Source organism: Erythranthe guttata, chromosome 1 (assembly GCF_056151865.1).
Source record: "Erythranthe guttata isolate IM_541 chromosome 1, IM_541, whole genome shotgun sequence".
In the NCBI taxonomy this organism is placed as follows: domain Eukaryota; kingdom Viridiplantae; phylum Streptophyta; class Magnoliopsida; order Lamiales; family Phrymaceae; genus Erythranthe; species Erythranthe guttata.
Window position 1 is genome coordinate 1,498,608 of NC_142533.1, and position 11,009 is coordinate 1,509,616.

At 35.8% G+C, this 11,009-nt stretch overlaps 1 protein-coding gene, 1 long non-coding RNA gene and 1 pseudogene across 3 annotated transcripts; 2 read left to right on the forward strand and 1 right to left on the reverse strand.

Annotated features, from left to right (window-relative positions):
• Nucleotides 1–577: 577 nt before the first annotated feature.
• Nucleotides 578–1,954, reverse strand: LOC148772538 (uncharacterized). The gene is made up of 3 exons (XR_016032157.1): nt 1,421–1,954; nt 1,205–1,327; nt 578–878 (listed from the first exon to the last, which is right to left on the reverse strand). It is a non-coding gene; the product is annotated as an uncharacterized LOC148772538 (long non-coding RNA).
• A 1,857-nt stretch (nt 1,955–3,811) lies between these two features.
• On the forward strand, nt 3,812–4,512 carry LOC148772539 (putative 1-deoxy-D-xylulose-5-phosphate synthase, chloroplastic; annotated as a pseudogene). The gene is made up of 2 exons (XR_016031979.1): nt 3,812–4,261; nt 4,342–4,512. The product of XR_016031979.1 is annotated as a putative 1-deoxy-D-xylulose-5-phosphate synthase, chloroplastic (transcript).
• A 1,141-nt stretch (nt 4,513–5,653) lies between these two features.
• On the forward strand, nt 5,654–10,370 carry LOC105975269 (putative boron transporter 7). Its single transcript, XM_013000449.2, has 14 exons — nt 5,654–6,180; nt 6,551–6,665; nt 6,816–6,898; nt 6,995–7,181; nt 7,269–7,407; nt 7,506–7,671; nt 7,784–7,950; nt 8,053–8,226; nt 8,302–8,397; nt 8,517–8,633; nt 8,723–9,036; nt 9,142–9,421; nt 9,540–9,674; nt 9,788–10,370. Exons 2-14 carry the CDS (start codon nt 6,553–6,555, stop codon nt 9,815–9,817), a joined length of 2,001 nt encoding a protein of 666 aa, XP_012855903.2. The 5' UTR covers nt 5,654–6,180; nt 6,551–6,552; the 3' UTR covers nt 9,818–10,370.
• The last annotated feature ends 639 nt before the right edge of the window (nt 10,371–11,009 follow it).

Genomic DNA, 11,009 nt, shown 5'->3' on the forward strand with positions numbered 1-11,009 from the left:
GATTTTGGGGTATAAAATTCGACATGTCAACGTCAATTTTTTACCTATGAAATTCGACGCTTGTCGATTTGTAGCATAGTTTTTCGACACCTTGGTGTCGATTTTTACCAGTTTCAAATTTAATTTGTTTTTCCTCTTTTTTTGGGCAGATTTATGTCACTCATGATTGTGCGTGGCAGGGCTGGGGGCGGCGGCGATCGGCGGTGGAGCTTGGGCGACGGAGCTTGATATTGTTGTTTTTTCCTCATTATTTGTATTTGGTCTTTGCATGAGGAAAAAAAAAAAAGCCAATTTAATTTATGGGTATATTTGTCTCATTTGCATATAGCCGCAGCCTTATTATTATTACTCTGGCCCATCACCTGCCCACATCACAAGCTCATTGAAAAAACCTCCCCCAACTCGTTGAGCCCACCCGGCCCGAGCTCACCCGACCCACTATTTGCAAATAGGTCCGAACAAAAATCAAATTTTCACATTCCGTAATTTTATGAACATCATGTAAAAGATACCAAAATGAATATTTAATTTGCCATAATTTCAAAATTTAGAGTACGTGTTTAAATTGAAAATGTAAAATTCGACTTTCAAACCAAACACATCCGAAGTCTATCTGCAACATTCGTAAGTGATATTTAGCCAATAACATCTACAATAATGTGGAATGTGCAAACTGCACACTTTTAATTGTTAAACTAGGTATATATCAGTCCATATACTTGAAATCAAAATAAAATAAACTAGCAAAACTAACAAAACGAAAATATCGCATTCTCGGATTCTCGTACTACTGTTGAAAATGCATGTTGATGTGTGTGTGTACGTGAGTGTGGATGTGGACTTGGATTTGGCGATTCTCGTCTTTCTCTTCCTTCGAACTGAAAAGCAAAGAAAATGCTTCAATAAAAATTGTATCATTGTAATAATACTACGTCTTATAACACAATAACCACCACAAACGCATATATATAGTATGAATACATCTCGTGAGTGAAAATTGAGTTTAAACAGAAAAGCCCGTTTTTTATGAAATTTCTGAAAGATCGATCCACAAGGTTGCATGCATACTGTATACTATAATCAGGATATTCATGAATATAACAATTCGAACTTCGTAAAGAGCAAGTAGCAAGTAGTGAAAAAGAAACGAGGTTTGAACTAATTAAAAAGTACAAATAAAAAAATTACATAATTTATCGGTTACCTCAAATCCGCCTCCAGCGTTGACTTTTGCTTCTTTTGCTTTGACCGTTCTTCGACGTGTGCAATACAAGTCAAGGGTTTCTTATCCCATCTTTGGTCCCTCCCGAGAAGGGGGCCAATGCCCCTGTAAATAATAATAATTATAATTATAATTATTATAAAACATAACATAAATAATAAGAAATCTGAAAAGTGTAGCAACAAAACAAAACCTCACCACATACGAAGGAAGATGTCGAACTTGTTGTTGGCAAGGGCTCCTTGCACCAAAAGCTTATTATCCGAATCGTATGTGAACACGATTCGGACACACTTTAATATGTAATATGCATATAGTTTCTTGCCCGTGAAATAGCCATTGCTCACAACCCTATACTGTTGATCCCAGATCGATGAGTGTACGACGAACCCTTTTGTGTTCGGAGGCACATCTTTCAACGGGAAAAGATACAATCCGGCGATTGGTTGGAACCCGATCGTCTTATCCGTTAGGTTTACCAATTCTGTGATAAACAAAACCATCTCTCTCTCTCTCTAACTCTCTAACTATGAAAATATATATATAATTCAATCAATTTTTCTGCGTCGAGATAATGATTTTAGGTTATATAGTACATATATATATAGACAGAGAGAGATTCATGTTAAGGTCGAAGAGAGAGTCCTGCTCAAAAACGAGGAGAGAGAGAGAGAGTTTCTTGTTGAGAAAAGAGTCCTGTTCTTCTATAGAGAGAGAGAGAGACGTGAGTGTTGATGATTTGGTATGTCGCAAATAAATAGGAAACTACTACATATTTTGTGGGAACTAAAAATAAATAAAAAATAATATTATATATATATATATATATATATATATATATATATATATATATATATATATATATATAATATTACATCTCTGTCCTCGTCTGTTTCTTCCCCCCTAGTTCATATTCAAAGTTAAAACAGGGCTTGTATTTACTGTAAATCTCAAGTCATTCATGGCTTAAAGATGAGTTTCAACTTTCAAGGGGTATTTTTTTTATATATAAATTACAAACTAACCCCTAATGTGTATATTACTTACAAATATGTCCCTCCCCTATTTTTATTATTTAAACCTCGAGTCAAGCTGATGGAGTTCATGCGAGCTCGACTCGTTCACACCCCTACTCAGAACTCTAGAGATTTACTGCATCAATTACCATAGCTCAATTAACATATAAATGTAAAATAGAATCTAAAACTACTCTTTTTAAATAATGTTGGACTAATTAGCTGGTACCGAAATTCTATTAATTTATCGAAATATTAATCGAACGATATCTTTTTTAGTTACGTCTTCTTCAAGTTGGGACCGCAAAAACATATTATTTAAACGAGGTTAATGGTTATTAATTTATCGAAGTTATTAATATGTTGGGGTTTTTCTTTCTTTTTTTTTTTTTTTTTTTTTTTTGTTAAGGGCTTTTTCATTGATCTGAATTTTGCAGAATATACACATTCCTGGTAATACTGTTTTTCTAAACAGCATGGGTTTCCCCTTTCGAGTTCGGTTTCCTCAGACGACCAGAGGAATCCTCTCCATAACCGACAACGTCGTAAACGGAATATTCTTTGTCGACATTGTGCTCACTTTCTTCGTAGCCTACCTCGATAAATCGAGTTTTCTTCTAATCGACAATCCGAAGCCAATCGGTTTAAGATACGCGAAGACGCTCTTCTTCGATGTTGTCTCCATGATACCTTCCGAACTCGTGCATAAAATTTTACCCTCCGATCTCGAATCATACAAAACTAGGCAATTCGTAAGTTTTATAAATTTTTTAAATGTGATTGAAAATTTATTATTATTTTTTATTTTATTTTACCGACTAAGGTGGCCGGTGTGATAGAGAGAAGCAATTAACGCTGCCTGGAGTTTTGCGAAACGGAACCTTCTGCTACCTCATCTAAGGGCTGCAACAGCAAGAAACTCTCGACGTACTTCCAAAGGCGATTCGCTCGAGTATATCGCATTTTATGTTTTACTCGATCACATGTTGATAAGGTCTATTTATTTCATGGGGTGTCGAATGATCTACTGTTTCAGCTGGTAATAATTAGCCTTTTCTTGTTATTCATTTGATTTCGACATAACTACCAAAAAATAGTTTTTTTTTTCCCTTCATTTTATTGATTTTCTTATGGTCTAACATATCGTAGGTATCGGAGATGAAACCGGAGTATTTCCCACTGAGAGAAGACATAATTTTACAAAACGAAGCGCCTACAGATTTCTACATTCTACGGTCCATTGTCGTATATCAATGGACCGTGATTAATGTACTGAAATGACGAATATGCCCTTGTCCCGTTTATGCTCAAATTGTGTTGTCGAATGAAACAAATTGCAGGATATGGGAAAAATACCGGCGGGTTATATTTTCGCTGCCATAATACCAGCTATGATGATAGCTTCGATCATAGTGTAGCTTCACAACTGGCGCAACAAAAGGAACTCAATCTGAAAAATCCGTCCGTCAGCTTACCATTACGATATTTTCTTGCTTGGAGTTATGGTATGGAATTTAAAATTTTCGTCGTGATTCTTCTTTTTTTTAGTTGAGCCCGTAAATATTTACCGAACATGATTGTGATGGCACCGTCAGATGTGGCTGAACTTTCTCGTATGGTCAACACTGCAGTCAACATTGATGACCGGCCAGTTTGATTTCGGTTTCCTAGAGGTGCCGTTGATTTGACAAACCATAAACCATATGTCGGAGAACCCATTGAAGTAAATAAGCGATCGAACAGATTGGCATAGGGAGAGTACTTGTAGAAGGTAAAGATATTGCTTTGTTGGGATTTGGCTCGATGGTACAAAATTGTCTTAGAGCACATAATCTTCTTTGGAAGCTTGGTATTGAAGTTATTGTGGCTGATGCGCGATCGATATTAAATTAATAAGAATGTTATGCAAGAACCATAGATTCCTTATCACATACGAGGTCTCGAGAAAGGTTCCGTTGGAGGATTTGGTGCTCATGTTGCTCGATTTATTTCTCTTGATGGGCTGCTCGATGCTGGAATTAAGGTAAGAAATAAATTCACTTAGTTTGTATAAATCTGGAATTAAACAATTTCTTATGTGTATTTCTCGATTTGATTCTGCAGTGGCAGCCTATAACTTTACAGGATAATTATATTGAGGGTGCATTGCCACAAGAACAACTCGCTCTTGCTGGTTTAACGGGGAATCACATAGCTGCAACTGCTTGGTCGAACTCGTGAAGCTCTTCGATTAATGTGCTGGTAAGTTGATCCGATTATTGATTCGATTAATATATACAATGTTTTGTACAGGTTACGATACTATTTTCATGTAAGAGCGGGCATATATGTGTGTGTTTGGTGTTGGTTATTTGCATAGATTGAAATTGAAGATATTTCTTACGAAGGATGTGAGTTACTTGTGAAAGATTAAATACTACTCGTTCGAATTTCTGTTTGTTGTCTTTCTGAACATAAGCTTTGTGTTTGTACATTTATGTAAGAAGATAACGGTTGTTTCGTAATTATCGATGAATGTGTTCATTCTCTTTCCATATTTTTTTTTCACTTAAATTGTCAAATCACAAGGTTCTAGAGTCTGAGGGGTGAAAAACGATATGTAACATAAAATTGCAAATTGCAAAATGCAAAATGAAAACAACTAAAAAGAAAAGAAAACAAATTAATCAAAACAACACTAACTTTTTTAATGAAAACTAATGTGCAATATGAAATTGCAAATTGCAAACAACAAAACGGAAAAAGAGACTTACTGCCAACAAACAACATCTCACCCCAAATCCATTGACGCTACCCCTAACTCCGCCACAAACTCTAGGGTTGCCGCCGGCGTAATTAACTCAATTAATGGAGTGCAACCAGTAAAAGTCGGCGAGGATGGTGGGCCCAAGACGGAGATACTGTAGGGATCGAAGCGGAAGGTGGATTCCGAACGCCCATGAAGAGGTCATCAAATCTGGTGGGCCGCTTGCCGTAGAACCACTACTCAAGATCGGGGCGAGAATTTTCTTAATTGCCTTCCATCGTATCAAAATCCGACGTCTTCAATCTCTCATACGCCGCTCACAAGTAATGAATCACGTCATTTAATATGAGAGATTTGCTCCCTTATTTCCAGAAATAAAACAATAGAGTATTTGGGGGTATTTATGTATAATTACTTATCATTTTATTTAATTTATATTATTTTTTTTGTTAAGGGACCTATAGCTATAATCATCTAATAAATTGGACATCCACCTATGTAAGTTGGTGGAGAGGAGGTTCTAGCTAATTTTCCCTTTGCGAATGATATGCAAAGTTCCTATTCAGTACACGTGTCCCATTTTTTTATCAGGCTGAATTGTAAATAAGTAAAACGCATTTTCGGCTGAATTGTAAATAAATAAAACGCATTTTCTTGGAACAGCGCTTTGTCAATAGTAGATACAGTGGACCCCAATATAGCTTTCTCCTCCGACTGTGTGCAATTTCTTTTCAAAACATTCTTTTCCCGGATTCCTATTTTCTACATACTCAAATCTCAACCCGTGTCTCTCTCATCTCTCTGTCTTCCTCTTTCTCTCTCTACAGTCTACACCACTGCATTTTTTTGTCAAAAAATGGTTGGCAAAGAGAGAAAGTAGGGAGCTTACATAATGAAACCAAAACACAGCTATAAGAAATAATAATAATAATACAGAGAGAGAGAGAGAGAGGTAGAGAGTTTTTTGCTTTCTCCTTTTTCCAAATTCTACCCCGCCCTCCTCCGGCGGCGGTTTTCACTACCGGAAAAATTAAAAAAAACAAACCCAAAAAAAAAAGAAAAAAAAAAACAAACCATTTTCATCAACAAACCTATCCTTGTCCTTCAATCTGATCCTCATTGTATTAAAACTTTTACCAACAACCCACATTTACCGAATCTTGATTTCGGCCTCTTGTAGTTTTCCTTCATCCTAGGTTGTTTTTCTTTTCTTGATTTTACGTTGGATGTTGCAATTATTACATTACTGTTTGTTGTGATTGTTGTGCATTTTCATGAATCCCTGGCATGTTTAAAATCAATGGGTGTGTTACTATTATTGATTTTATTTGTTGGTTTCTCAGTTTAATTGTTTGTTAATTCCAGGAAGAAAAAAAATCCTATTTTTTCAAGAAGTTTTGACATGAAAGAAGAAAAAAGATCCCATTTTTATCTCTATTTTTCAGCTCTTTAGTTTTCTTTGAAATCGAAATGCATAAAGTGTTTGATATAGGTAAGATTGTGTATATTGTGAATGGAATTATTATTATTATTGACATGTTCAATATTTTGTTTCTTGATTTGCAGCCATGACGATGGATCAGGGGGTAACGACACCGTTCAGCGGAATGCTGAACGATGTCAAAGGAAGGCTAGCTTGCTACAAGAAGGACTGGATCGATACATGCGGCTCGGGTGCAAGGTGCATTTCCTTTTGTCGCATTTAATTGCGGGCTTTATTTCAATTAAGTAGCCGAACGATTTGATTTTTATTGTTTGTTCGCCGAAAGATTTGATTTTTATTGTTTGTTCGCCGAAAGATTTGATTTTTATTGTTTGTTCGCCTTCTCAGGATTCTGGCTCCAACTGCGTATATTTTCTTCGCTTCTGCTCTCCCTGTTATCGCCTTTGGCGAGCAATTGAGTCGCGAAACAGGTCACTTTGTTAATACAGTAAATTTAACAAACTGATTCGTAAAATACGATTGTTGGGATTTGTTGAATTTTTTTAATTTTTTTTTTGTTGTAACAGATGGAAGCTTGAGCACTTCCGAAACTCTTGCTTCGACAGCTATATGTGGGGTCATCCATTCGATTTTCGGTGGGCAGCCATTATTGATATTAGGTGTTGCAGAACCGACTATTATAATGTACGCCTACTTATACAATTTTGCCAAACACAGTGTAGGAAAGGAACTGTATTTAGCTTGGGCAGGGTGGTAAGCAACCTAACCTTCAATTTTTTTTTTAATTTTATTAAATGTTCGATTTGCGTAATGAGTCATAATTCGATTTGCCAAAAACAGGGTTTGTGTGTGGACTGCATTGATGCTGTTTATTCTCGCAATATTCAATGCATGTACAATAATAACTCGATTCACAAGGGTTGCGGGGGAATTATTTGGCATGCTAATCACCGTTCTTTTCATTCAAGAAGCCATCAAGGTAGAGTACTATTTCCTCCTTCACTTCATTAAAAAAAAATATAAAAAGTTATGTTCGTTCTGAAAAAAAATAATTATTCTCGAATCACACACACACAGGGTGTGGTAAGTGAATTCAACATTCCGACGGGCGAAAATGCATCGGACGAGAAATACCAATTTCAATGGCTTTACACTAACGGTTTGCTCGCGGTTATATTCTCTTTCGGCTTACTTATCACCGCCTTGAAAAGCAGAAAAGCTAGATCTTGGCGTTACGGTTCAGGTACAGTGGGGGGCATTATCGTGATTTTACAACGATTAAATTCATTAAATTCCGACAGTATTTAAATAGTAATTCATTAATTTTTTTTTTTTTTTTTGCGCAATTTGGGCAGGTTGGTTTCGGAGTTTTATTGCGGACTACGGTGTTCCAATGATGGTCGTTGTATGGACTGCATTGTCGTATAGTATACCTAGCCAAATTCCTACGGGTGTTCCAAGGCGGCTCTTTTGTCCTCTTCCTTGGGAACCCGAATCACTGTATCATTGGACCGTGATTAATGTACTGAAATGACGAAAATGCCCTTGTCCCGTTTATCATTTTTTTTCCACAACTTAAAAGAAATTATGCTCAAATTGTGTTGTCGAATGAAACAAATTGCAGGATATGGGAAAAATACCGGCGGGTTATATTTTCGCTGCCATAATACCAGCTATGATGATAGCAGGTTTATACTTCTTCGATCATAGTGTAGCTTCACAACTGGCGCAACAAAAGGAATTCAATCTGAAAAATCCGTCTGCTTACCATTACGATATTTTCTTGCTCGGAGTTATGGTACAGAATTTAAAATTTCCGTCGTGATTTTTTTTTTTCAGTCGAGCCCGTAAATATTAATTGATTTTTTTTTAGACGCTGCTCTGTGGTTTACTCGGACTTCCACCATCAAATGGTGTACTTCCACAGTCACCTATGCATACGAGAAGTCTTGCTGTCCTTAAGAGACAGGTTCGACATATAATACTGCATGATGTCGTTTATCATTATTATTATTATTATTATTATTATTATTATTATTATTATTTTGAATAAAATTTTTGTTTTGACATTTTGAATTTCGATTTTAGATAATGCGTAAGAAAATGGTGAAGAGTGCGAAAGAGGGCATTAAAGAGCAAGCGAGCAACTCCGAGATATACGGAAGAATGCACGCGGTTTTCATTGAGATGGAGGGTGCTCCATCTGTGAGTGTGTCGTATTTCCCAAAAAAAAATTAGTGAAATCGATTTATTTATTAATATATTTATTCTTATTTCTATTTTTTTCGCTCTAGCATGTTGCGGACAAAGAATTGGCGAACTTGAAGGAAGCTGTACTAAGCCACGAAGACGGAGAAGCAAATGACAATTTTGACCCCGAAAAGTGTATCGACCTACACTTACCCGTTCGAGTAAACGAGCAAAGAGTTAGCAACTTATTACAATCCATACTAGTGGGCCTCTCTATATGTATAATGCCTGTAATAAAAATGATACCTTCATCGGTTTTATGGGGTTACTTCGCCTACATGGCAATCGATAGTCTGCCAGGTAATCAATTCTGGGAGAGGATTCTTCTGCTCTTTGTTCCACCTGGTCGCCGTTTCAAGTAAGCCCTTTTTTTATGTTAAATACCTTATTTTTCGCAAAAAGATCGATTACATAAAACTATTTTCAAGAATATATAAATATATAAAACTGATTTTTTTTGCAGAGTTATACAAGGCTTCCACGCATCGTTTGTGGAGTCAGTGCCGTTTAAATATATATTCATGTTTACGATTTTCCAGCTAGCGTATCTTTTAATGTGCTTCGGGATTACGTGGATACCGATAGCTGGAATATTATTTCCGCTCCCGTTTTTTCTTCTGATAAGTATTAGAGAGCATATTCTTCCCAAGATTTTTCCGGCTCACTGTCTTCAGGAGTTGGATGCTGCTGAGTATGAAGAAATCATCGGACGTTCCTTCAGAACTAGAAGCCTCTCCATTACGGTACATTCATCTCTCTTTTTTCGGTAAAGGGCATTTTCGTCATTTCTACTTTTTTTTTCTTTTGTGCTGATTTTGAAATTTTGGCCACAAAAAAAAAAAAAAAATAAATAAATAACAGGATAGAGAATTACCGGATACTAATGGTGACGAAGCTTCTCCGGATGTATCTTCTGCCGAAATATTAGACGAGATGACGACACGCAGAGGTGAATTAAAGCACAGATCAGTGAGTTTTAATGACAGGCAGCTTCAGGTTAGTAAATATTAATTATAAAAAGTGTTTTAATTTGTCCGAAACTGCGTATATATGTATGTATGTATCATGTATGTATGTATATGTATGTAATGGTTATATGCATTTTCCAGGCTATACCAGAAGGCCCTGCTGGAGTATAAGGAAGAAGTATGTAACGAAAATGTCCTAATCAAAGAAAGTTCTTCAAGAGTTATCTGTAAGAAACGAGGAAACGAGAAAGGAAGAAATATAGGAAAAAGAAAAAAATACGATATTTTTTTTTCTCGACTCGTTTCCGAAATTAATGAGGTTATAGTTTGTGTGTGCAACTGCACAAGCCCTTCATTGTTTCTTGCAATTTTCCCAATGTGGCCGAGTGAAACGACGAAGAAGGATATCGGAGAGCGAAAGACGGTTAGAGATTAATAGAACAAATTATTCTCTTCCAGCTATAAAAAAATTAGATTTTTTTTTCTTTTCAAAACTTTTTCCTTTTGCCTCCAATTTTTATGTTATTTTTTAGTATTTGATTCGATGAGGGTTTACTTCATCGGATGTGAAATTTAGACAGACGACGAATTGTTTTGTTATTTTTTTTTTTTTTGTATTAGCTAAATTAATTGTTGCAAATACAGTTTGTTACTATGTATTGTAGTAGGCTTGGGACATTTTTAACTACGTGTGAATGATATATATAGTTGAAACATTGTACATTATATACATAAATTTCTTAAAAAGAAGGGTAAATTACACCCACACCCCTGAGGTATGCTTAAATAACTGTAAGGTCCCTGTGGTATCGATAATTACATTCACCCCCTGAAAGGTAGTTAAAAACTCTAACGGGATAATGCATTGGATACATTATTTCGATAGTGTTCTAATGGACTATTGGTTTCAGGAAGTGGTGAAGACAACTAAGAGTTATGGGTGATTTAAAAAATATTGGGGGAGTCATGTCACCCCATAACTCCCCATAACTCTATGTTATCTACACAACTAGCTTAAAGTAATAGTCCATTAGAACCCTATCGGAATAATGTATACAATGCATTATCCCGTTAGAGCTTTTAACTACCTTTCAGGGGGGTGAGTGTAATTATCGATACCACAGGGACCTTACAGTTATTTAAGCATACCTCAGGGGTGTGTGTGTAATTTACCCTAAAAAGAATATATATATATATATATATATATATATATATATATATATATATATATATATATATATATATATATATATATATATATATATATATATATATATATATATTTGTGTGTGTGTGTGTGTGTGTGTGTGTGTGTGTGTGTGTGTGTGTGTGTGTGTGTGTGTGTGTGTGTGTGTGTGTGTGT

Coding starts and splice junctions, on each gene's coding strand:
- LOC105975269 (XM_013000449.2), top strand. CDS start 6,553: ATGACGATGGATCAGGGGGTAACGACACCGTTCAGCGGAATGCTGAAC. Junction 7,182..7,268: donor TATTTAGCTTGGGCAGGGTG/GTAAGCAACCTA, acceptor TGCCAAAAACAG/GGTTTGTGTGTGGACTGCAT. Junction 7,408..7,505: donor TCATTCAAGAAGCCATCAAG/GTAGAGTACTAT, acceptor ACACACACACAG/GGTGTGGTAAGTGAATTCAA.